Source organism: Candoia aspera, chromosome 3, assembly GCF_035149785.1.
Source record: "Candoia aspera isolate rCanAsp1 chromosome 3, rCanAsp1.hap2, whole genome shotgun sequence".
Taxonomy (NCBI): domain Eukaryota; kingdom Metazoa; phylum Chordata; class Lepidosauria; order Squamata; family Boidae; genus Candoia; species Candoia aspera.
In genome coordinates, this window is record NC_086155.1 from 205101638 (window position 1) to 205129158 (window position 27521).

At 45.6% G+C, this 27521-nt stretch overlaps 1 protein-coding gene across 2 annotated transcripts in view; it reads right to left on the minus strand.

Moving 5' to 3' along the window:
- Positions 1-527: 527 nt before the first annotated feature.
- PTP4A3 (protein tyrosine phosphatase 4A3) overlaps positions 528-27521 on the minus strand; it is a 95164-nt gene continuing 68170 nt past the window's right edge. For both annotated transcript variants that reach the window (XM_063299717.1, XM_063299718.1), the window contains 5 exons: positions 22022-22764; positions 18282-18374; positions 8619-8749; positions 7754-7828; positions 528-6988 (listed from right to left, as the gene is read on the minus strand). In XM_063299717.1, coding sequence (XP_063155787.1) covers positions 6871-6988; positions 7754-7828; positions 8619-8749; positions 18282-18374; positions 22022-22126 — 522 coding nt within the window. In that variant the 5' untranslated portion in view covers positions 22127-22764 and the 3' untranslated portion in view covers positions 528-6870. The remainder of the gene's footprint in view (positions 6989-7753; positions 7829-8618; positions 8750-18281; positions 18375-22021; positions 22765-27521) is intronic.

A 27521-nucleotide genomic window follows, 5' to 3' on the forward strand; every position in this document is an offset into this window, starting at 1 on the left:
TGCTGTTCATTGCCCATAAAACCCTATATGGTACAGTGCTAAGTTAGGGACCCCCTTACTCAAAATGAATCTGCCTACCTGCAGATGGACCAGAAGGGAGACCTTCTCTATGGTGGCTAATTCCAAAAGGCACTGAAGAATATAAGCCGGCTTTGGGTAACTAAATTGATGGTTAGTCAGCCATGTCATCAATCGATCAAATAACGTTTTGAGTAGATTAGTGGGCTGGCTCCATTGGTAGGGTGGATGACAGACACAACCTAGTTTCAGCAGGTAAACATTTGATAAATGAATTAAACAATTATTGTGGCTCCCATCCAGCGATACATGTTACCAGGGAAAGAGAAAATTCACTGCCAGTCTCATACAAAACAGTGAAGCCTTTTATTTTAGCTTTCCCTTGTTGTTGTGGCTGGAGGCAAAAATCACCATAGGACACTTTTCAAGGACTCTCTCACCATTCCAAAAAAAAAAAAGTGATTGCTAAAAAAGACAGTTTTACACAGGACTTGAGCAAAAACAGGTACATTTATTGGAGGGGGGGAGGTCATGATTATAAAGTGTCACGGTTTTAGATCTCATTGGCACACCCCAGCATAAATGTTGACCTGATAAAAAAGCACCGGAAGTTGTCATAATAATTTAGCAGGGCTCGGAGAAGAGAAAAACTAAGTTAAGGGTCTCAGCATTGATTCCTCATTTGTGAACTACTGAGATCCAAGGAATTGCATCAAAGTGCGTGGCTGAAGAAGTCGGAAGGAAATGTGATTTGGGGAGGAGGCTGTTTCTAAGATGGAGAAACATTCTGAAATTGAACCTGGGTGGATCCATCTGAAAAGCTGCAGCAACAGGCGGGACCAGAATCTACAGGATGTCCCACAACGAACAGGGCAGTCATGGAAATAAATAACAATCACTGCAGTTTTATCATTTATAATTAGTAACAGTCATAAAAATAACGATTATCTCCTGCACATATAGAGTGACTAATTTCCAATTTTATTTTTTTCTGATTTACTGCCAGGTTTTGATTGCTGGATTACTTATGGACACACTGCACACGTCATTAAATCATAATCTTTCAGGAAACTGGCAATCGCATGAAGGCCTCATTTCAAGAAGCAGACTGGCATCAACTGCCCAGGGCCTTTCCATATTGGCATCTCTCTCTCATCTGGCCTGGGAAGGAATCACACAATGGCCAAATCTGCACCTTTTCTGACTTTCAGCAGAGAGAGGTAGGGAAGCCAACGGAAAGGAGCTTCTACCAATGGCTAAGTGTGAGCTGGGTGGAGGGGACAGAAAACCCTGCTTTAAGAAAAGGGACTCTTCTGAGCCACACACCTGTCAATTTCCCCACCCATGGAGAAGAATGAGAAGAACCGGATGTTCTTCTGGGCTGTTAAGGGGCTGGGATGAATGTCGAAGACTTGAGTCAGCCTTCTCCACCTCAAGAGTCCTCCAGACGGATGGACTTCAATCCCCAAATTTCTCAGCCACAAAAGCCATTTGCAAGAATTCTGGGAATTAAAGCCCATGCATCTGGAAGACCCTCAGGTTCTGCATCAGACAGTGTGTGTAGGATGGAGTACTGAAAGGAAAACATTTCCTCCCTATGTAGATTTCACTGAATTTCCACCACCTAAAGCAGCAGAACCCTAACAAGTTCCACCCGTAATTCTAATTTTGTCTTTGCTACGTGCAAATTTCATATTCTGGACATATTACAAGCTGTATCGAAGCATTATCAAGAAGAATAGATTCGGGGAGTTTCAATTTCCCAGTTCTGATTTCAATACCATGTACAAAGACTTACAGGTCTTGCTCTGCAGTGGTTGAGAAGAACTCCCCCCCCCACCCCAAACACAGAGGCATTGTAGCATTTTTGTTCATTTCTCTACATTCTCCTTCCAGCTAAGGTTACACACAAGATTTTATTTTATATTCAAGATTTCCACACTATAAGGCTATTAAAAATGCTGGTATGTCTGTAAGTAACTAAGCTGGCCCCCCGAAATAATCTCTGAAAACATTTTATGTGCTCTGAATGTTTGCTTTCATTTTTCAAGACCTAAAGAATGTTTTCCCAAAGGCACAGGATCACAAGAAGAACACCCATCACCATTAAAAAAAAATAATATATATTTAATAAAATTTTGGAGTTGTGCCTTTGAAAAGACATTCTTCATCTGTGAAGTAAGTCGCCTTTCCTGCCTGTTCTACCTCCTCTCTCTTCCAACATATGGAATCAACTGAGCAAGCCAAGGTCTAATGCAAATTGAGCATTCTTCATTCTGTGGCTGTGCATGAACGGTCCATGCACTTGTTCATGTACCACATGCTCCTAGGCCATGAGGTCTTGGTGGAAGGAGGCACACCAGGGAAGATGCTGTTTCCAAGGGTCCTGCCTTCAAAAGGAGCTTGAGTGACCCAGCCCTGCCCATCTTGAGATGAGAACTCAAAGATAGTTTGCACTCTCCAACCCTTGAAATTATACTTTCTAAACAGCAAAAGCTATTTCACCAAGTACAGTCACCTTGTGACATGGAAACTGATCTTGCGTGGCACCCAGGAAAGTTTTTTTCAAGCATGAATTGGCCAGGATCAACTGGATCACCCATGCCAGAAACAGCACAAGAGAGATCAAAAGAGACTCCCCAAAATCTTGCAGGAAGGAAAATGTTTTGCTGATGATGGCTCCCACTCAGGTTTTAGCTCCATGTTCAGGATGAAGAGCAGACTGCAAGACACGGGAAAGTCTCTTAACTTTCCTTCTTTAAAAAGGGGAAAATATTTCTAGTTCTTATGATCTTGAAGGAACTGTTTGGACAATGCTTGATGAGATTACAAAACTTACAAGACAGCTGCATCTTGGTAGGAGCTAAAAGTGATGCTTCAATATACATGCTAGGATCAGGCAAAGCAAACTCAGTTTTGAAACACTTTCTTTCAGACACATCATTTAGCAAATGTTTAACTGCTGGGACACAGGACTCTGATCTCCCCTTATGCAGAAAGGGCCTGGTGTACAATGGATAAGCATGCTTGCAAATGTCAGCTGCATAAAGAAATAGCAAAGTCCAACCAAAAAAAAAAAAAAAGCCATCCCTGGTAGGAACAGGGTCAAAGGACACTCTGCATATACTGCAAAGGAAACAAGTTGCATCCAAGGAACTGCACATCGTTTCACACATGCTCAAGCTGAAGCACTGCCCGGGTTCGAGCCCAATGCAAGTAAATCTTAGCAACTGCAAACGTTTAGAAAGCCTGACTTCCTGATGAGGGGAGATTGGATGGAGAACAGCTCTGGAGAGACAAAATGGTGGTTATCCAAACCACTGCTTGCTTCCCCACAAGACATCTGGGAAACCATGGTCTTCAAACAACTAGTTCTCAGATACTTCCCCCCTGCCTTTGATCAACAGGCAACAGAACCAGGTCAAGGTACCAAGTCTGAGAATGGAAGACCCAGGTGGGGAGAAGTAACTTGAAGGTTTTGTCACATCAGTAAGAACAGTGGAACTGATGTCCCAGAGAGGTGGTGGCCTCCTTTCATTGGATGTGCTCAGGCAGAAGATGGACAATCATCCATCTGAGATGCTTCAGTTTAGATTCCTGCATCAAACAGGGCTGGATTTAATGACCTCAGTGAGTCTCTCTATGAACAGATTTGCTAGGCTGGAAGGAAGGGCGTTTCCTGCTCCTGAATACAATGATGTGTTGGAAAATTCTACAGTAATTTGGAAAAAGGAGAAGAGGCTGCTCCCCTATCAAGAATCCTTTCCAAAGGTGAGATGCAAGGAAGCCATCTCTTCTACAAGGAAGTCTGGAGGAGTTCCGCTCTGGAGCACTAATTTATGCATATAGCTTAGTAAAAAAAAGGACATGCCTCACATGCAGCAAGTTCAAAGCTCTGTTCTTGGTATGTCTTATTACTGTATCTTAGTGAACAAGAATGGGAAAAACCATGATCCAAAATTATGCGTCTGATGAAGTGAGCTGCAGCTCCCGAAAGCTTATGCTTTTTAATAAAAAAAATTATTTGGAAAAAATGCTATCAGAATCCTTCTGATATTTTTTCCATCCAAATTTATGATTCACAGCCAACATTCACAACAGCCTATAACTAGATGGACAAACCAGCCCCTTACAAATCAGTGGATGGACTTGTGTTAATTCATTCCACCCCCACCTAAGATTTCTCTACAGCAGGCTTCTCTCAACCCAACTCTTTTAAGGTCACTGCTTTACAATGCTTTGGAGAGAACCTCCAAGGACCGTTGCAGCATGTTTAAAAAGAATAGGACAATGATGGAAGCTTCAGGATAGGATGTTCCTCCTTACAAGCCAAGCCACAGATCCCCAAATTAAGCTAGAAAGGCAACAAAAAACCTAATTGGATGAGAGAGACCACATGAAACAGCTCTGCAAAGATGGGACTCCCCCAAAATCCAGCAAGCATCTTGAAATTTTAGTCAAGAATTTATGCAGCAATACACACAGAAGTGCTTTGAGAGAAAGCAAAACGCAGATGACAATGGTTTTGGAGCTTCTGGTAACTCTCACATCCTACAAAGAGCTAGATAAAACAATGAGCCAAGCTCTTCTTCTCCCTCCAACTGATGAATCCTTGTCTTCAAAATCTCAAGACCTTTGCAGATATCAAGGCAGGTGGAAAAACTCTTATCACTTATTCATTGGTCCTCTTTCCCCCAGGAATAACATCATAAACCAAATGACCACCCTTCATCCAGAATCTAAGCTGGATTCTAGGACAATCTGATCGTCTCTAAATAACTAAAGCTGATGGGTGACACCTTACTTATCAATTTCAGGCCTCCATTTTTAACCTCATGGTTCCTTTTCAATCTTTCTCCACAGAGGATCCCAGAGGTGATCTTGGAGGAACGTTAGAGCAGCTAGCAAAACAGGATTTAAGCCCAGGACAGGAAGACAATGTTAGAAAGGAACTTAAACTGGTTCTGCCTTAACTCTCATTGCTATGAGAGGGAGGGAAGAAAAATGGTGGTGAGGCTTCCAAGGTTCTGTTACTATGGCCCAGGTCAATACAGTGGAGTTCCAATAAAACTTGCAGAGTCTGTCTGCTGAGCTGGCCTACCAGGAAGGGCTGACATTCTCTAGCCTCTCACTCAAACACCCAGGACAGGACTTAGAACTGCAGGGAATTTTCTTCTGTAACATTCTTGCAGCCACACATCCAAAGTATGCAGACAGAAGCCAGCTCTACTGGAAAGGGGGAAGGCCCCCAACCTCCCCGCCCTCTTTGAACTTTTACTGGATGGATGTATTTCAGGGTTTGATGAAACATTTCTTATGTTTTATTTCTACATTTCATTTCCTGCCTTTCTACTTGTAACACTCACATTCTTATCAATCCACATAAAAAACAGCCAGCAATAAAAATATATATAAACAGAAGGACTGATAAGGAGTCTCAACTTCTTCATGAGTTCAACTGCAGTTGACAGATTGCTGACTCAGGAGATCCTCTGGCTCAGCAGAAACCAGTCTTGGGCTGTTGGTGGGACCAGGAGGTGCCCCCAACCCCATGCAGGCATCTGTGTTTCCATGGATAAAACAAAGCAGCTGACAACTGGATGTATATAAGAATTGCTCACTGTGATAAGAAGACAGACCCAAGTTGAAGAACTACAAATGAGAGGCTGTAATCGCTCTCACAACCAGGCCTGAAATGGGTAAATGCAGATCAGGAGTGGTAAGGAAGTATGTGCAACAGTGCCCTGCACACACATTTGAGAAATCAGTAAAACTCACAAGTTACCTCGAGTTCCATTAAGTCACTGAGGATGTGACCTGTCTTTGTTTAAAAATATTTATTCCACAAAGTCCATACCGTAGGTGTATGAGTGTGAAAAATGACTCTTAGCCAGACACTTCCACAAGCCCCCCTCCTAACATCCAGAAAAGAGCTTTCTTCAGCTTCTTCCTCAAAATGCCCAGAGCCATTCAGCCTGTCTGAACCTACTGGAGGAGCCCCATCACACGACCTTTCCAAATCAAGTGCCATTCCGCACACCCACTTCCTCATCCTATTCCTGTTTCCAGTTCCCAACCCTTATTCCACACCTTCCTGAACCCTTCAGTTCTCGCTCCGAGAGACCAACTCTCCCAAACTCGACCACATTCTCCCTCAAGGCATCCGAAGATAGCATGCTTATAGAATCGGTGGGAATTTTATGACTTCACGGGCCAGAACCAAGTGCAGTGAGATGTGCAGAGAGACGGTGCATAGCTGGAGAGGAGGGGGATCATGGTGTGTAAAACACATTGCTGGATTTCTCTATACAGGCCTGGTGACTTCTCATCTCCTGTTCAATCCTCACAACTCTTGCAAGAGAGTGCCACGGCTCCCTTTTCAAGCATGAAAACCAAGCGACCAAGCACAGCACAGCACAGCGCCCCTTGTAGCCCAACCAACTCTGCTCCTCTGTATATCTAGATTTCTCCCTGCCCAGAAATAAGCGGGCTTAACTACAGGCCTGCCAACCCTATTGTATCTACTTTAGTTAGTTAGTTCATTCATCAATCAGTTCTCTAGAGAAAGAGGACACTGAAGAGTTATTGCATTGCAGGTTGATGTCATTACAAAGAGCTTTTGACAAGACAAATATCTGGGGAAGAAAGGTTAAAAAAAAAACAACCCACGGTCATTTCAAGCCTTGAAACCAACAAGGGGGCACTCAGCTCTCCTCTTCCTTGGGGAAACTCAAAAGGAAAAATTGTGACAAAAAGTCCTCTGCAACTTCAGAAGTCAAGCCCTGTGCATTTGTGTGGGGCATGGTTTTGTCGTCCCCCTCGGGTGTGTTGCAGCAGAGGGCATCACTCAGGTTACATGATGCAGCATTTATTCTTGTGGTTCTGGGGATCCTTGAAACGCAGACGCTGCTTGGGCCGGTATTTCTCCAGGTATGTCAGCTGCTTGCTGTTGATAGCTCCACGGCGTTTCCTGCCAGGAAGAGAGGAGGGACAGCACGTTCCATCAAAATGCTTGAAAGTGAGGAGCGTCTGCATGTGGGGAAGTCCCATAAAGGAACTGCTGCTCATCACAAAGGATTTGGGGATATTTCACCCAGGGCTGGCTTCGTTTTTATCCCAAAGGCAGGCACCCAGCAAGAGGGGCACACCAACCGCTTTCTGGAAAGACCACAGGTAGTCCTCGCTTAACAACCACAATTGGGGCCAGAATTCTGGTTGCTAAGCGAATCTGACCCGATTTTACGACCTTTTTTGCGGTGGATGTTAAGCAAACCATGTGGTCGTTAAGCAGATCACGCAGTTCCCCCTTGATTTTGCTTGCCAGAAGCCAGCCAGAAAGGTAAAAAATGGTAGTCATGTGATCACGGGAAGCTGCGATGGTGACGTGAACTGGTTGCCCAGTGCCCACTGTGATGCCGAATTTTTCCTACACTTCAAACAGAATTTGGACTGCATGCAGGTATGAATACTTATCCTCCTTCCAGATTAGGAGCAGTTTGGCATAGAGAACTGGGTTCTAAGCAGTTTCTGGCATAAGATGATGCATTTATTACAATTTGTTAAGGGCTGAGGGGGGTGCTTTTAGGTCTGAAGTGGTACAGCTCAGGTGGGAGATTCCAGTCAACTGTGTATTCCTTGGGGACGTGCCAAGCAGCTGCTCCAGACCGACCACCCACCTGTGGCCATTCATCTCAACCACAGTGGGCGGCACAGAGGTTTACCGAGGAGCACTTACTGTCTAATGAACTGAATGGCGTCTTCGTATTTCATCCCGCTCTCAATCAGGGCCAGCGCGACAAGAACCGGGGCCCTAGAAAGGAAAAGATAGGAGTGAGATCAGGCCCATGAAGGGTATCACTTCTTTTGTCCAATTTGAAGGAAGTGAAATGGCTGAAGAACAATTCAGGAGGCCAAGGCTGGAGGAAAAAATCCTGGTTGGGGACGTCTATGTATATGACAGTCCTTGACTTATGACCACAATGTTCACTGTTAAGTGGTATGGTCGCTAAGTGAGACATCATATGACTGCACCCGATTTTACATCATTTTCTGCGGTGGTCGTTAAGCAAACCACACGGTCATTAAATGAATCGTTCAGTTCCCCATTGTTTTTGCTTGTCGGAAGCCAGCTGGGAAGGTCGCAAATGGGGATCACGTGACCCTGCGACGCTGCAACTGTTGTAAATACATGCTGGTTGCTAAGTGTTTGAATCTTGATCATGTGACAGTGGGGATAGTTGTAAGTGACCAGTTGTAAGCCACTTTTTTCAGCAGCGTCATAACTTCGAATGGTTGTTAAACAAATGGTCCTAAGTCCACAACTACCTGTATGTTTCTTCTGTGCAAAAACTGAACATCTAGACCAGTGTTTTTCAAACCTGGCAACTTTAAGATGTGTGGACTTCAACTCCCAGAATTCCCCAGCCACATTTTAAAACATAAACACATCATATATTAGTGAAGGCAGTAATTCCTTTGTGTTGAACTTGATTCTGGAGAATGCCACAACCTTCTTCTGAGATGTTTTGTGCAAAGGAAAACAGCAACAGCAGCAACGCGGCCGTTTTTGCTGCCCTGGTGCCTGGCGGGCTGGCACTCACCGCCCCAGGCCGGCCACGCAATGGACAGCGACGCAGCACCCGGGGTCTTCACAGAATTTGGTCTTCAGCAGGTTGAGCCAGTCGTCCACTATTTTGCTGGGTGGTGGAGCTCCATCGTCAAATGGCCAGTCCTAGGAGGAGGAGGGGAACACCAGAGACCGGGTGAGACATTTTCCGCTCACAGGAACGGGACTAAGCGGGTATTTCACCCGTTGGATAAACAAGCCCACAAAACAGACTGGCGCATCTGCTCGGTTTTGTTGCAGCTTGTTGGTGCTGGGCAGGGAAGGAGCAGGGCCCTGCAAATGTCATCACAAGTAATGCAGGCAGGGAAGGAATAAGGATCAATACCAACTCAGTCTGTTTCCAGCGTGAGCCAACTTTCTAATGCGATTCAATTAAGCTGACTTTGAATCGTACCTCTGAACTGAAGCCCAGCCCTAGAGGAAAGGTCTTCTGGCTGCCTGGGAGCGTCCATGCTGGGGGCAGGGAGGATGCAGCTCTCTAGCATTTTCCTTCCAGTGTTCACTTAAAGGTAACACTCCCCTTGAGTCCAGTCAGACTCCTGTGCCTTCATGGATGTAGGTAGTCCTCAAGTTATGACGGCAATTGGGACTGGAATATCCATCACTAAGCAATGCGGTCATAAAGTGTGACGTCACATGACTGTATCGCTTAGCGACAGCAACTCTGACACTCCCCATTGCTGTCGTTAATGGAATCCCACTGGTAGTTTCTTGCAAGGTTTTGGAAGGAGATGGTGTGGTCAGCTGGGGGCCAAATGGCTGCCAGGGCCAGAGGAGTGCAGGGCAGCCAAAAGAAAAAAATGGGGGTGGGGTGGGGGAGATAGGTGGTGGGGTGAGTTGAAGTGCCCCTGCAGTCGTAAGTGCAGATGGGCTGCCAAGCACCCGAATTTTGATCATGTCACCATGGGGGCACAGCAATGGCCATAACTTCGGGGAACAGGCACAACTACCATTCATTCAGCACCGCCGTAACTTCATACAGTCGTTGAACGAGTGGTCATTAAGTGAGGACGGCTGTACAGCTTTTGTGGGAATACCGCCCAGAGTCCCCTTTTCGGGAGAGATGGGCGGTGATAGAAACTTGAAAAGTAAGTAAGTAAGTAAGTAAGTAAGTAAGTAAGTAAGTAAGTAGTTTGCCACTGCCTTCTTCCAGGAGAATTTGGCTTCCCAGTCCAGCGCTCAGCGCTGGAATTTCCTGGGGGTGTCCCAGCCAGATCCGACACTGATTAGCTTTCCCACTAAGGCTCACCTGCCTTCATACAAATCCTCTCCTGGTCTAGGAAGCGAATGATTAAATACAAAGCAAAGCAGCAGTTGCATTGTGTCTAATGCAGGACTTCCTCTGAGAGACCTACAAGCCAGAACACGGCTTAATTAAGGGGACTCAATTTCTGCATGATCGAAGATGAAGAAAGATGTCGCCCCTGATTAAAGTGGAGCTAGCAGAGCCCAGCATACTGTTTCCACTTGAAGTTTCTGGGAAATTTGAAACCACAAAGGCAACGGTTTCTTCCCATCTCGTTTTCTGGGTATCTCAGATTCAGGAGTGCTTGGCTGCTTCTGAAGACGTCCTCCTGAAACAGCCACCAACAACCCATTCCTCTGAATTTGTTAACGTGAGGCTCTTTTACCTCCCAACACCACTGGCCGAGATTTGTACGGTATCAAGAGCTGAGTCTCTTACTCTTGTCCTGAATCCACCACCACAGAGACGGGCACTTTCCTTCAACCTGACACCCACAATTGCCAGGATCCAAGGCACCAGAATTGCTGACCCAACTAGCTCAGGAAGGCTGTAGTAAAGTATCACAGATATCAAGTAAATCCAGTCTCCCTGCTTTTTCCACACCGTCTCATTTGCACGCACACACACCGAGAACAGAGTTGGCATCCCTGCAGTGCATTTAATCAATCACCCTTCCAAGAAAGCTTGGGATCCATTTCAGAATAAAGAACTTAGCTCAGCAGCTAGAGATAAAAATAAAGGCATCTTATTGATTTTCCATCTTCCCCGTTTGGAACATGCTAGCACAGACTAAATTTTATTTATTTAATTTTTATCCCACCTTTATTATTTTTATAAATAACTCAAGGCGGCAAACATACCTAATACTCCTTCCTCCTCCTGTTTTCCCCAGAACAACAACCCTGTGAGGTGAGTTGAGCTGAGAGAGAGACTGGCCCGAGGTCACCCAGCCGCCTTCCATGCCTAAGGCGGGACTAGAACTCTCAGCCTCCTGGTTTCTAGCCCAGCACCTTAACAACTAGACCAAACTGGCTCTCCAAACTATGGAAAGCAATGATGCTACTCTATCTGGTCTTGGTCAGGTTCTGCTTGGAGCACTCTGACCAAGTCTGGACATCACAGTTCAAAAAGGACAAGAACCAGTTGGAACAAGCTGGAAGGCTACCAAGACAGAGAGGGGTCTGGAAACCAAGACCTATGACGAACAGTTAAAGAATGTGGGTATGTTTTAACCTAGATAAAAAAATGACAGAGGCGATATGACAGTCCTTTCCCACACAGAAGAGCGGGTGGATTTAATTTTCCCTTGCCCCAGACGGCAGGATCAGAACTAGTGGGTTAAAACTACGAAGAAAAAGGCATCAGGAGGAACTTCCTCACGGTATGAGCTTAGTCTCTTCAGCATAAGAGACGGGGGATGCAGACAGAACGATTTCCCCCAGGAGATACAGGTAGTCCTTGCTTAATGACTGTAACTGGGACCAGAATTTCTATTGCTAAGCAATGTGGTCATAAAGCGCAATGTCATGTGACCACATCACTTAGTGATGGCAATCCCAGTTGCCATCGCTAAGCAAAAATCACAGGTCATTAACCGAGGACCTCACATGACTGCAACTTCCTGCCAAGCAAAGTCAACGGGGAAGCCAGATGAAGCTGCAAGTCCTGGCCGGAGTGCTGCGGAGGGATGCACTGCTGTGGCGCTGCATAAGCGCATGTGGGCCGGGGAGGGGGGAGCTGTGGCGCGAGTGCGCACTATGGAATACATGATCCCCGGGACCTCGTACTCTGTAGCAGGGCTCCTTGGGAGAAAAAATGGTGGGAGCAACTTGCAACCTTCCCTACCAGCTTCCCCACTGACTTTGCTTGTGGGAAGCCAGCAGGGAAGGGCGCAAATGCGATGATGTGATTGTGGGACACACAACCTTTGTAAGTGGGAGCTGGTTGCCAAGTGCCTGGATTGTGATCATGTGACCACAGGAGTGGTGCAATGGCCAGAACTTCGAGGACCTGTCATAAATACCACCCATTCAGTGCTGTCACAACTTTGAATGGTCGCTGAATGAGTGGTCATTAACCGAGCACTACCTGTACTAACATGCATCTTGCAAAGAGAAGGTCTTCTCCAGCTGTCCTCCAGGAACAAAGATCTGGAAGCTGGCTGGCTGTCAGGCAGGCACTGGAACAGGCAAACCTCAGTGAACTATCTAGGAGGGGTGGAGTAAGTCAGGGGTGGAACACGCAAAGGTTTTCCCCTCCCAGCATCTCTAGGAAAAGGCCGTCTAAGGTAACTCGGGCTTGCAACCATGAAATGTGGAGGTGGCCGATAAGGAAAAACTTCTCTGCAGTGATTGAAATAATGCAAGTGTTTTGGTTGGCTTGTTTGAGAGGAGGAGAAAAGTGAGGAACCACAGCTTCTTGAAGGGGAAGGAGAATGTGATGGACCCTGTAAGGAAATAAAGGGAAGGGGGGACTCAGAGCTTGTGTCATCCAGGCAGCTGCCCTGACATTCAGGGGAGTGGGGAAGAGTATGGGAACACCCCCTTCCCACCAGCTTTCCGCCTGAACCTGGTTCCTGTGGGACACTGCCCTGATGCTATGCTGGTGGCCTGAGGGCTCCATGTGATGTCAGAGACCAAGCAAAGTCCTGGAAATACCATATTCACGAGACCAGGACAGATTATCTTTGTACCCTTGAAGAGAGTCCTGGCTGGGAATTTCAGAAAGCAGATGCAAGGTTACAGATGCCAGTAAAGAAGTGGGTGAAAGGAGGACTGGCCCTGATCCAGATCAACTGCTGGGGTGATAGCAGAGCAGGAGACATGAAGCAGCTTGTGCCTTTTCAAAGGAAATGTGCACTTTTTTCTATTTTTTTTTTAAACGGAAGGCCCAGAAAGCAAGATGAAAACATCTGTGGCTGAGGCATTCTTTGATTCCAGCACACACCTGCACTCAGGCTGGCATTCAGCTGCGAGCAGGAAGCAACAAGCTGTGAAAACAAACAGGGCTGCCTGAGTCCTCCTTCACCTTACAATCCTCAAACCACACAACATACCTCACTGAAGCCGAAACTGTGGGCCTGCCTCTGATGGAAACAGACCTCTGCGCCTGAGAACTGGATGCCGCTCAATCAAACGGCAATGGGCAGAATGGTGTACCCTGCAGGTCCCACACAAACACAGCAGCTGGCTTCAATCAGCTTCCCCCAACTGGGTGACCTTCTTCCAAGTCGGACCACGACCCTCACCATCTCTAATGGCTTTGCAATGGTAGCCCATCAGAGCTGGTGGCGACCCCAAAGCATTTAACTACAGTGATTTTTGTACTCCCGTCACAACCAACGTAGTCAGAAAACATGCATTAAAGTGCCTGTCTTTTGGGGGGCTTAGAGGATGTGGTGAAGGGGGAAAGAAAGAATGAAGCTTCTACAGTCTTGCTGTAGAGCTTTTATTTATTTCTGGACTAGGGATCCATCCTTAACTTCGATCCCTTCCAGGAAGCATGTCCAGAAGTAACATTTGGAACCCGACCATCTTAAAACTCCAATGTTTGGGTTCCTATCAGAAATTCTAGGATTAATTCTAAAAGTGATTTTAACACATGGATGTTTCAGAGAGAAAAAAAGACAGTCCACAAAACCTGCAAAGCACTGACAAGGAGGAAGGCTGTCATCAAGACGTTGCAGGCTGTGTCTCCAACTTAAAACTAAGGCCTCAGGAACGCAAAGGGCATACAAACCAGCAGTTTTTGAAATGGTTCATCACCTGAGGCCCACCAGGTAGCCTGCTGCAGCCTCAGCCCCCTTGTCGTCTTGAGCCTCACCTCTGCTTGCCAGCTAGTCAGCAGCTTGCAAAAATGGACCAGTGGCTGAACCAATTTACAGAACCATGCAAGTGATAAACAAGCGGTCATGGGGATGCTGGATTCAGAAAACAACGGGCAGGTCTTGCAAGCATTTACCAACTGTGGATCCTTATGTGCTGGTGATGATCATGCACAAGCTACTCCTCCTAGTCCAAATTGGAAATGCAATGATGAATACACAGGAGGAGAGATTCAGCTGCCCCCAGCACCCTAGTACTCCCATTTCTATTGAAGAACGTTCTTAACTATCAATAAGAGTTGTTGTGGTTATGCTATTATTATTATTATTATTATTACAACTGGTAAATAAATAATTTTGGACATTTCTGGGTGCAATGTTTAAAAAGGCCTTTTAAAAAAACGGAAACACAAATGAAGCATTCTCTTATTCATCACAAAAGAGGAACTCCCACTCTCTTTAAAATCAAAAATGGAGGGAGCAGAGGTTGGCTTGAGTGGGAGGTCCTGGAATTTCCCAAATGTTGAGTTAGTGGTCTACAATGGTGGAAACATTGAGAAACTGTAGATAGGCTAACCAACTGTTCGTGACCTGGATGGAATTTTTCTTCTCATGTACTGTTACTTGAATAAGGAAATGTTTCTTGAGGGGAGAAGATAAAGGGGCTTTTCCTAAAATGCCCACTGAAGCAATATAGCAACAGACTGACCTTACGCCTTCTGCTTAGATCAGTGTTTCTCAACCTCAGCAACTTTAAGATGTGTGGACTTCAATTCCCAGAATTCCCCAGCCAGCTCAACAATTTAAAGATGTGTGGACTTCAACTCCCAGAATTCCCCAGCCAGCCATGCATGGCTGGCTAGGGAATTCTGGGAGTTGAAGTCCACACATCTGGAAAGTTGCTGAGGTTGAGAAACACTGATTTGGATAAATCTTGCTCTGCTTTAGCTCCTTCCCCTGGGCTCAGAAAGCTGTTGTGTGTTTTGTATGATAATCCTGCTCCATGGTGCTCTCAGGGACACTGAATCAGTCCCCAGATATTTCCGCCATCTCATTTTGATACAAACAAGGCCCTCCGGCTCATTGTTCACTGAAGCCTTGTGGTAAGTTTCCTTGAGTTGCAGATCAATATTAACTTTAGCAGGGCATTAAATCCCATGGGCAGAATAAACCAAAAGAGCGTCTTTGAGAAAAGCCAGGGGCATTTTCTGCCAAGGTGCAGAGAAGCCAAACTGACACCCCTTTCTCAAGAGTTGGCTTGCACGTTTTAAAGGAGATTCTTACAAGCTGGCCAGCATTTAAAAAAAATAAAAAATTGGTAAGGCTGTTTTTGGTGAACTGTATGGAGCTAAGTTCAGAACTGCCATATCACTCATAGAATGATCAATAAACGCATCTTGAAAAAGTGCAGAAACAATCAAGTTGCTGTCAGCTTGAGCTAGCCCAAGTACTATGAGCATTAACTGGTGCCACAGTGACGTGCCCATCACCAGCAACCTGGAGTATCTCTGGGAGCTTCTGATCTGCAAAGCAAAGTCGAATGTCTTGGGAGACACCGCTGTCCAACCTTCACCACCTCCAGGCCTGCAACTAGGGTCTGTGACACCGGGGGCAAACATGGATTCCGCACCCATTTTGGAGCCCCCCAGCGTGGTGCCCGGGGCACATGCCCTGCTTGCCCCCCCCAGTTGCGGCCCTGTTCACCTCCGCAAAAGGGGTTTATACTCAGATGAATGAGTCACATTTCAGAAGCCCCAACTTGGGTGGATAAGATTTCTAGAGGGGCTGTGGTTCCCAGTGAGCTTTCCAGCCCCTTCCGCAAGGCCTGAGAGAAAATTACACCCAGTAAGAGACGTTACAGCACTTTCAAACATTCTTTCCAACCCCTTTCCCAACAGCGGGGGCCCTAAAAGGAAGCTCTTACTTCCTCCTGTACAATGAAGTAAGGCAGCATCTCTACGTGGGCGCTACCGCTCTTGCTTCACGTTGCATCTGCTGCGTTTGTCTGTTGTGTTTTTGTACTGCTCCTTGCTTTTTAAAAGTTTTTAACAATTTGTAAACTGCCCAGTCATTGGGAGTCAGGCGGCATATAAATTTAATAAATTACTATTACAGGTAGTCCTTGTTTAGCAACTGCCTTGCTTAATGACCGTTCGCCGTTTCAACGGTGATGAGAAAGTGGCTTTGCGACCAATCCTTGCGGTTATGACCTCTGCAGGTCTGGAAAGCAAAGGAAAGCTGAAGTAAGATTGTTAAACACAGTCGCTTCACTTAGCGACCGCTTCAATTAACGACCAAGTTGCTGGTCCAATTGTGGTCGCTAAGCAAGAACTACCTGTACGATTATTGTTGTGTCCACATCTCCATTCCCCCTTCCCCCAGGACTAATCAGGTTGTGTGCATATGTTTTGCTTGTGTCCTGAGGCTGTGTGTATTTGTGGCTATGCTTCCTTGCGCTGGGTCTATGTGTCTGCATGCAGGTGTTCACTAAGATAGCCAAATTGGGCTGCGCATGCGCCATCAGGATCATGTGGCCAGGAAGGAGCGGGCATTAGAATAGAGGAGTCAGCAGCATTCCCAGCCATTGCCCAACCCTGCCCGATACTGGGGAGACTTTTTCTGGATTTTTCTTCTCTGTATTCCCTGGCCAAATCTGGCCCTTCTGGGACTCTTCCTTTTTTTGCAATTTCTTTGTCCACTTTTTTTTGTAAATCCAGTCCCTTCCTCTTCAGCTTTTGGAGAGTTATCCTGCGGATGGAGAGGCAGAATCTCAAGTCCCTTTACATAATTTCCTTCCAACACTGTACTGAGTTGGAACAAAAATAAAAACAGGAATTGCTCTCAAGTTTGCATAAAACACAGAGTGCCCAATACAGATCTTCTGGGGGCAGAATTTTAACTGCTGGAATTCAGACCTTGATGTTTCCCAATGGGGACTCTGAACCTAAACCGGCCAGCCCCAATTACTGGAGGGACTAATATCCCATCCCAACGATCACAACCGACCTCACTGCGGGTGGCTAAGAATCTAAGTAACCAGAAATAATGCAATTATTACGTTTCCCCCCCAAAGTTTTTGAGCTGCCCCACAGAGGAAAGAAATCTGGATGTTATGCAACCTGGGACACCTTTGGGGAGGAGAGGAATTTCCTTCTCCGGCTGCAAAATAACGTTTTCAAGATCTGCAGAAGCCTTCTTTTAGGTAGCCTTGAGATGGTCAGAAAAAGGGGCCCTGCATCTACTTAACTTTGTATGTTTGGGACAACAGCTGTGCACCCAAAGTCCTTTTTCTATCTGCCCCTTTCTGTACGTCTGTGTCTCATGTGAAAAGAACGTGCCAAAGGTCTGCTAGAGGAAAACCGTTTGTGAAAATAAAGTACCAGGAAAATGTGCACAAGCTTATACTTCTTTGCAGCTTGAAAATGGCAAGCCAGGGATAAAGCAAATTCAGGAATGGAGAAATGACCTCCTCCCCAAAAAAGAGGCAGCTTCCCCAATGGGCTTTTTTTTGTAATGAAAAGCAGAAGAGGAGTTTGCAAGCTCTCTGCCTTTTCATGCTTTGGGGTTTCCGTCTTTTGTGGAGGGCCTTAAACGTCAAGCCAACTGCTGAAGTGGGGAATTTATTTAGCGTCAATTCATGGATTCTAAGTGAGATCATCACAAAAGATAACGCATAAGCAGCTGGTTTTACAAGGAGGAACCTCCCAAAGCTCTTCAGATTGTTTTATGGTTCTCAGCGGATGTCCTACGTTAAATCAGCCAGCTTCCCCGGAATTTCCTTTCATATCTGTTTCGGAGGGAGTGTCTCCTGGTTAGAAGAGAGTAAAGCTGCCTTGGCAAGCTTCCACTTCGCTCATGACTCATTAGCATGAAGGCTAGCTTAGATGACTCAATACGGAGCATATGCTGCGCTTGCATCTCGTTTCCCAGATCGGGGTCTTGGGCCAAATAAGCCCACCGAACTTCAATCTCAGTTTTGTCCCAGGAAGGGAATGGACAATTAGCTCTCTTTGCAGCTAAAAATAATTAAAAAAATCCTTCCCCCCCCCCCAAATGCATCACTCATAAGTCGCTGCCACTCCACTGCCCTATTAATTTGCATTTTTAAAAGGCCAGCAAGAACTTGCATGCATATCTCTATTTAGATTTATACCGATGAAGAGAAGATCCAGATTAACCTACAACTTCCAGGGCACAATACACTCTGAGCTGACTCAAACTACTAGCCACATAAAACACCGTGAAGTAAAACAAAAATTTTCCCTACCCTTTGTCACGATGATCCGTAGGGAAATCATGTCCACCCATTTTAAATTTACCACACAACTTCTGTGTCTTGCCGGTGGGCCAGGTGACTACTCTCCCATCCTTGCTGACTTAGTTACCCCTTTCCACTGGATTGTCCCCTACTTCTATCCTTCAGCAGAACACATTACCTCGCTAAACTCACATACACCACCCCAAGCCGAGGCGGGATGTTTCACTCCCTTACAATAATCAGCTTGTTTCATTTAGGATGCTTGCTCTGCTGGGCTTCCTCAACCAGGAGAGGAAAAGCCGGCACTTACCATCACATTAATGCCATCCTTTTCCAGTGGAGTCTTGTCATATGTAATTTCACACACTCTCACAACTGTGGTTGCGCCATATTTCTTCAGGTCCTGTGCAGGAGAAAGAGGAAGGAAGAGGAAAGTATTTGAGGTTAACCTACTGGCTGCCCAGAGGGCAGCCATAGCAATTCTCCTGGCTTTACATTTCAGCCTTACACGCGATGATGTTGATGGCGCATACCAGTAGTCCTTGCTTAACGACAATTGGGACCAGAATTTCGGTTGCTAACTGAAGCAGTCATTAAGCAAATCTGACCCAATTTTACGACTTCTTTTGTGGTGGCTGTTAAGTGAATCACTGAGGGCGTTAAGTAAACCACGTGGCTGTTAAGCAAATTGTGCAGTTCCCTGTTGATTTTGCTTGCCAGAAGCTGGCCAGGAAGGTTAAAAATGGCAATCACATGGCCACGGGATGCTGTGATGGTCATAAATGTGAACCAGCTGCCAAGTGCCCAAATCATGATCATGTGACCCTGGGGACACTGCAACGGTTTTAAGTGTGAGGACCGGTCGCAAGTCTGTTTTTCAGCACTGTTGTAAGTCCGAACCATCACTAAACAAATGGTTGTTAAGTGAGGACTACCTGTATATATGTCTGTAATAAGGCAGGATTAAAAACCAAAGTGCAGTCTCTATGATATTGTACCCTGACACTGTAGGCTTGGGGGTGGCCTGCCTGTACTGTAGTCCTTCTGGATGAGATAGAGGGCTATTTTTGGTAGTTAAGGGCTACACTGGATTCTTTTTAATGGCCAAAACATGGTGAGGCTGCAAAGTAGGTGGGGAAGTTCACCACAGGGGAGGGAGTGCAGCCAGTGCTCTCATGTTTCCTGGGTGAGAAGAATGTTGTTTTTAAACATCTAGTGCTTAGTTTAGGACTTACACAATACTTTCCTTGGACTTCTGATCCTGAAACATCCAAAGGAGCTGCTGTCAGATTCTTAGCAATCACAGTCAGAAGGGACCTGGGGACCTGAAGGTGCTGAGTGTGCCCTAGGTCAACACCTGAGTCCCCATGATGTATAAGGTGGGTCGAGTTAGGACAGCTCAGATGCCTATCAAGATGGGTTTTCTGTGCCCGCAGCCAATTTTGGGAGCTCACAAATAGCTTAAAACAATCCCACCGACCTGCCCCGCCAACCAGTGGTCAGAACAGTGTTGTCCCTGATACTGGAAGCCTTGTGAGTACTCTGCTGAAGCTAAGGAGGTCTGGGCACCATCTGGGAATGGCACTACTCTTGAGTTCCAATGCAGAAAAACGTGAGAAAAAAATCTGAGTGGGTAACAGAAATTGTAAGAAGCAAGGTTTGAGTTAGAGGCATTTGCAGGTCACCACTTTTTATTACCCCGCCGCATCAGCTGTATACAGAAGGACAACTGGCAAACAGCTAGCTGCTTTAAAGCACTGTAAGCAGGTGCCTACACCTTTTTCAAATTATTTCTGAAGATCTTCACGGCCCTAAAAGTGACACAACATGTTAACTGATTTCCTCCAGTGGCAAGAAGTCACCCTGCTAAGGCTACATGAAGAAATAAACATGGTATTTACCTTTCAGAAGTCTGGCTAAGTCCCTGCTCTTAAAACTAGACCTGCAGTGCCATTTTGACTTGATGCATTGGCATCTATCCAAATTCCTGACCATCTTTTACATTTTGGGGGGGGCGGGATGTTAAGTGCAGATGTTGGGATGCTCACGGCTGCCCTCCGAGACCAGGCTGATTCTGGGGAATTCCAATCATTGCAGATGAGAGACAAGGAAGCTGTTCAGGTAACTAAGCAGAGATGAAGAATGAAAAACCTCTCTTTGGTGCTAAGACGGACCTACAAAGGCAGACTTTATGGAGGATGAAGACGAGTGCTGATACAGAACATCCAAAGTGCGTGGATGGGAATACAGGTAATGGGACACAGGCAGTCCTCACTTAACAACCGTTTAATGACAGTCCGAAGCTATGACGGCTTTGGAAAAAGCACTTTTTGACCTGTACTCACACTTACAACCATCGCAAAATCTCACTGCCCCTGCAGTCATGTGATCACAATTTGGGCACTTGGCAGCCAGCTCGCATTTACGACCAGTTGCAGTGTCCTGTGGTCACGTGATAGCGATTTGCGACCCTTTTTTGCCACTTTCTGGCAAAAAACATCCATTGGGGAAGCTGGATTGGCTCAACAACCCGTGATTCACGTAATGACCATTGTAAAAAGGGTCCTAAAATCGGGTCGGGTCACACGGGGACTCACTTAATGACCGCACCGCTTAACAAGTTTCCAGTCCCTACTGTGGTTGTTAAGTGAGGACTACCTGTAGAATGGTTCCTTTGCTGCTGTTTCAAGTGAAACTTCATTCCAGCTAGGGAAAGGCAACCATCTTTTGCTGATCCTTCCAAGAGTAAACAAGGGCATTTATTTTTAATCCCCGTAGGTATGCAACAATTTCAGCTAGTTGCCTGTGTAACCAGAGCAACATCTGTGGACAACAGAGCCTATTGGAGGGAAGGAAGGGGAAGGTACGGCTATAAACAGCACCCTGGCCAGAAGCCAGGTATCAAAGCAAAAACTGTGCACGTCTATGGGCTCTGCCCAGGCTAAAAAGCCAGAGAGGACAAGACAAGAAGGGGAACAGAAGCAACTGGAGGAAAGGCATCAAAACACGTGAAGAAATATGTAATTTGGTCTAAATCCATTTGGAAAAGGCGAAGAAACTACCTGGTCTCGTTTACAGGTGATCAAGCTACACCCAAACCTGTCTGAACAAGCTCAGTCAGCAGGGGAAAAAAACCTGTAACCTTTTCCAAGATGTGGTTAGAACCCTTGCTTTGAAACATCCCTAGAATTTAAACTAGGATCCAGGTAAAGCTTTCTCAAGTCAGGTTTCAAAACTTTTCTTGAGGATGTTGACAGCTCTCTCCGGACTGCCGTTTAGGTAGTCCTTCTTGAAAATGGTTTACAAGATGAAGAAGGTACAAAAAAAGGATAAATGCTAGAAGAGTTACAGATACCACTCCATCTATGTGCAACAGTGTCATTTCAGATACTGAGATAATTTCCACAGAAAGGAACACTAGTTACTACTTGGAAGTGAGGTTATTTGCAGTTAACCTTCTCCATGGTTACACAAATGTGTTTTGTTGGCAACCATACAGAATGGTTTGTTACTATCTTCTTCTGGGATGCTGACTCCCCAACCTAGCCTACAGGTTGCCCTTGACTTACGACCACAATTGGGACCGGAATTTCTGTTGTTAAGTCAAGTCACCACGTGACTGGATCTGATTTTATGGCCATTTTTATGACAGCTGTTAAGCAAATCCAGCTTCCCCAATGGGCTTTTTTTGCCGGAAACCGCTTGTAAGTGCAGGATGCTTCAACCGCTTGTAAACGTGAGCCTGTTGCCAAGCGCCTGAATTGCAATCACGTGACTGCAGGGGTGGCATGATGGTCATAAGTGCAAGGATAGGTCACAAAGAGGGCACTGTCCTCTTTCAACTTTTCCCAAGGCTGTTGTAACTTTGAACCAGCGTTAAATGAACGGTCGTAAGTCGAGGACTACCTATACAATGTTGTGATGTTCTGATGGTCTCTCATCAAAATACTAACTAGGCCAGAACCTACTTTGTTGTGAAGCCTGACAAGTTCAAGCAGCTGTTTGACCTTATTTCCATCTAGCAGTGAGGGGTTACCCAACACAGCTTACCTCAATGAAAGTGTTCAGCGTGGCATTGGTTGGATTGTGGGTTATCAGAAACCTCATGTTCTTGTAGCACACTTCCACAGGTGCAGGCCTGTTCATGCGGGCCATGGTGGAGACAAAACTAGATTGACCGGAGGGGCTGAGAAAAAAAACACACACCACCTCCCGAGAAAAAAATGAATTGCCAAGCGAAAGGGGAACAAAGTTACAAGAGCTGGACAGGATGATCTTTCCCCTTGATCAACACAAATGTTGTGCAAATAGAGTAACGTTGGATTCTCTAAATCCTCCAATTAGAAAAAGGAACCCTGTGCTTGATGCTGAGTAATACTTTTGTTTTTTTTTTTCTTTTTTAAAAAATCCGTAGTGTGCAATTTTAAGTAGTCGTCCTTCACCGTCGCCCGGCTTCCCTTCTTAGTTCTCTTCCTGTTAGAAAGGCCTCTGCATTCAGCGAAACCGCTGGTGCTCCTCCGGGGCTGTCACGTTACCCCATCTGGATATGTAAAATATTTGGGGGCAGTGATGGGAGCCCGGGGGTGCTCAGGGTGGGGCAACTGCCAGCAGAAGTTCTCCTTTGACTTCAATAGCCATCCACAGGGTCCCTGAATGGTGAAACCCAAGCGGTCTGCGCCAGCTTTGGGCAAGGCACTGTCCTCTTTCAACGGGTGGGATGTTGCGCGTGGCAGTGCTCAAAAGTGCGCCCAGGCCCCGCCATAAATCCGCAGCCGATCAGCATGCAGGATGATCTGAAAGAGCAAACGGGACACTTTGATCAGATGGAATCAGAATTCCACCCAAGGTTTCTAGGTTGCAAAACTTAGCAGAAGGTGAGAATTAGGCAGTTATATGTGTCTAGGACATCTTTCCCAATCTGCTTCCCCCAGATGGGTTACACCTGTAAACCTACAACTCCCAGAAGTCATGGCCAGCATTCTGTTGGCTATGGCCTGCAAACATCTGGAGACCATCAGGGTTGGGAAGAGTGATCCAGATACGCTGGTTCTCTTTCCCTGCTTTGCTTATTCTGGAACAATTCTTCAGCTCAGTACAAGATCTTTGGAAAGGCATGAGTCACCTGGATATGCAGCATGGAACAGCACACAATGGACTATCCTCACTTTTCTGTTTTAGCCAGGAGATGGGAACCCAAAAGGCTGACCTCATTAGCTTGAACTGATCCAGACAGTTCTACTGTCACAGTATGGGGCACATGAGGTCATAATAGAGAACAGGGAAGGGGGCAACCTCCCTCTAACCTACCAAGGCTCATCCAGTCTGTGAGAAAACCAATGTATCTCAAGGAATGTGTCAATGATTTTGGAACCAAAGTGGTCCCAAGGACTAGGAAAAGGAGTGGAGGTAAGGTTACCTTTTTAAAAGCCTGCTGGTCTCAATACTCTACTTTGGTCGTGTGAATTAAAGCGGCAGCATGCCAGGTCTCAGAGGAGCATCAGAAGCGACTTCAGATAAAATCAGCCCACTTTCTCCTCTGGGACCTCGGGCACTTTTTTTCACCCACATGCTAACCAGTCTTCTCAGCTAGAACGTACAGCTGCGCCACAGGTTCAAAACTACCAGATGCTGAACTTAAGTGCTGGAAAATTACCAGCCCTTGCCCTGCAAAGAATTACGGAAAGGCCACCGTGCCCCCGTATTTCGAGGTTGCAGCAAATCTGACATTAAGTTTCTGCCAACGGCAGAAGTGCAATTGTAGTGGTAAACCAGGAACATAGCTAAGGCTGTTACTCCTTATGTACCTCTGATGGAAGCACAACTAGTTTTTGAGAAAGGAGATTCAGGCAGTTTCCCTATGGCAGGGCTTCTCAACCAGGGTTCTGTGGCCTCCTCGGGTTCCACGAGAGCTCACTAGGGGTTCCCTGGGAGATCACAATTCATTTAAAAAATTATTTCAAATGCAGGCAACTTCACATTGAAGAGGTAAGTTTCACTCTTTATTCTGAGCTTAAGAACACTATTAACGTACATATACAAGACTACCCATGAAACAAATATAATAATTTTGTAATTTCTGGCCTATACTTGAGCCTGAATGTGCAGGGGACCTCTGAGGCCTGAAAGATATTTCAAGGGTTCCTCCAGGGTCTTAAACTTGAGAAAGGCTGCTCTATGGTATAGTCTATGTTTCGGTTAAGCCAGCCTCTGTTTAGATTGCCAAAGACTTAGGATATTACCTTCTGGCTTTTCCAGATTTTCTCCAACTGGCACAATCATGTGTACTGTGTCCCTGAAACTTCTGTTTCTTGTGCTATCCTAAACCAGTAGATGGAGAAAACAAATCCTTATGCATTTTCTGTAAATAAATGCATTCGCACCTTCCTGCTTCCCTCTGCCTGCTTTTTGGGTGAAAAAAGCCAATTTCAACTTGAATCTAAAATCTGCAAGCCACGTTCTGCTTTAGGTGATTCACACATGTACCTGCATCTCTCAAAATTCTGTACAGCCTTGCAATATAGTGTGATATGAACTTCAGATGATATGAAAACTTTGCTAATGGGGCCTGGATGTGTACGCATTGACCTCTGTCTACACTAGCCTTTCCCAACCTGGTGTCCTCAAGATGGTCTGGAGTTCAGTTTCCACAACCCACAACCAACACTGGTGGGCACCGGACTAAGAGGCTGGTGCTCATCAAGATCTGATCTGCTCAAGGTCATCTCCCTTCCCTCAGGGGGAGGGAGAGAGAGGGAAAAAAAAACCTGTCTAAACCAGCTTTGATGCAGATCTTTGCAGAGGAGAGAAGCTGCTGATGGTAACAGCAACATTAATGACCATCCCAAGGCAATGGCTTAGGTCATGAACTTTCCTGTCTCTCCTTGGATCAAAGCTCACTACGGAGCTGGGTCATCTGGAAGTACCTGTTTCCAAAGTTCTACTGAATTTGCATTGACAAGGCACACTACAAAAATGTCCCACGGCTTTGGCTTTTGAGAGCATCAATGGTAGAAGGAACTGAAGCAGATACACAGATTACGGATGAATCGTAAACCCAAAATATCCAGATGGGACTTGCCACATAGCATTTACCAAAACCCTTCTTGTGGCTAGTTCTTGACAAAACCTACTGGCTGATACAATCAGAAAAAAGGGGGAAAACAAAGTTAAGCCTTCCTGAGATCTACCAGACCTAAGTTGGCCATTCCTGAATCCAGGAACAGAAGCTCCCCTGAGTATCTTCAACACAACCCTCAGCAATTTGGTGCCCACTATGTGTAATTCTGATGGCAATTTCCAGAAATGTAGGACTAAAACTTCCAGGATTTATCACAGAGAATTCTGACACTTGTAATTGTGATTCACTAGGAGAACTGAAATTCAACCCTCTTATACTTTATTTATTTATTTGATTTCTATAGCCGTCCATCTCAACAAGTGAGGCTGGCGATGTACAATCATAAAAATCCATAAAACAATTAAAACAATACAAAATAAATATATACGGTTGCCAAGTAAACAAATGCCACAGGTGTTAATATAGCCAAGAAAGATATTATTTAATATCTTGCAGTGTGTGTGCCTAGCCAGCAAGGAGAGACTATAACGCAGGTGGACAAATCTTCTCACTCCGTAGAAGGCAACCTCCCTTGCAGCTGGTAAACCCTGAGTACATGATCTTAATCCTGCATTATCAGCCTCTTCTCACCTGCTCTGAACCCTGGGCAGAAGGATGGCAGAGCGGGAGTCAAGGACAAGCTCTGTAATATGCTTAACAGTGCCTGGAGGAAGGATCATTATGGGAATTCAAGGGCTCATCAATGCTACTTTGAACTTTTCGTTCTTTGAAATCCTTGTGGAAGCCCAAATCTAGATGTGATCAACTTCCTTCTTTCCTAGTAATATTAACAAATACTAGTTTTCATTTCCAGTTCTATTTCTGAGAGCCACTTCTTGCTCTTTGCTCCAAGAAAGAGAAGGTCAACAGGCTTCTTAGGTTAGCTGGGTGAAAGATGGGAACAGAGAAAGAGGCAGTGCCACGCAGCTCCTAAATATTTCTCTCTCTACCCCGCCCCCAACTCCAGAAAATTAGGCAGTTGAGTTTCCAGAAATATGTGCCCCAAAGTAAGATGCCATGCACTTCCCCACCCAGTGTGTCCCACAGCACTGTTGGAAGTGGGTGCATTCCACAGAATTTCTTGCTCCAGAAACAGATTGCGAACTAAGCTTTTCTGTCATCTATTATCTTTACACAAGTCCTCAAAAATGCCAAGGTGAATCAACATTCCTTCAGGAAGACCACTATGAAGATACAGTTCTATGGACAGCTGTGGGGTTTTATTTTGGATGGAAGCTTTGCCACCCAATTCATTTCCACACACTGGTAAAGAGGGCAGCTGATTGAGGAGCTAAGCATCGATTTTCAGGATCAAGACAGAGTAGACAGAGAAAGCTCATATCTAAGGGCTGAGAAAAGCCTTCTGGAAAGGTGGTGCTATTTTGAATACTATGCCCTCACTTGGCAAAGCAGGTATGAGATTAGCGCCGTTGACCTAGATGTTGAACAAGATGCCGAATATGCATGGAAGGAGAAAACCCATACCTTACCTCAATCTGTCCAGAGCTTCCCACACAACAGATCTGAAACACAACACGATTCAGTTTCTGAATAAGCAGAACGGGTTGAAACTCCCCAGGTTCCAAGCAACACAGCGTCACAGATAGACTACTCTAAAACCTCTGAGGTTTTCACTTTGTGCAATTTCCCATTTCCTCAGAGGCATCTTCCTCCTCCTGGACTCTACCTTCCTTTTGACGCAGGAGAGACACTCCTGTTTTCTGTCGAAAGCCTGTCCGTGCGTGACAGAAGGACCAGCAAGAATATGCCTGTGTGTGCAAAGTACTGGAGCTTTCAACACGCTTAAGGATCAGCCAGAGGCAAACACAGGCTTTGTATATCCCTCCTACAGAAAGATGGGTGTGCCAAGCAATCGTCACCAACAATTTCCTCTTATTTTCCACCCCGAAAGTGCCATGCTGAGAGAGATATCCGCTGATTAGAAATGTGACAAATCAAAAAAGCTTTGGCTGACCCATGAGAGAAGCTGGCTAACCCAGGACACAATAAGGCACAACACAGAATTTTCCTTGAAGGACAACACTTCGGACCATAACACAAGGCAATCCAAAAGATGGAGGGAACTTTTAGTTCTAGTCAAATATTTGAGGAAGTAACTGCTCTTGTACAGATCCACTGAGGTCTACGTTGCCTTTACTTACTGACGGGGCTCTTTAGGTTTTAGAAGATCTCTCGTAGATCTACCTCAGCATAATGGATTCAACAACCTAAGACCGCTTGCTTTCAAAGTCTGTGTCTCATCACTGAATGTAGGCTCCTACCCAGCAGAAAAGTTGGAACAGCTGGATCACCCACTAGCTGTAGAGAAAGGCATCCATCACAGAGCTGTGCAAACCGTGTTCACCATGTTAATTTGCAAGCAATATGCTGTCTCTCTTAAGAAGAAAATTATGATTTTGACTACCTCTTTTA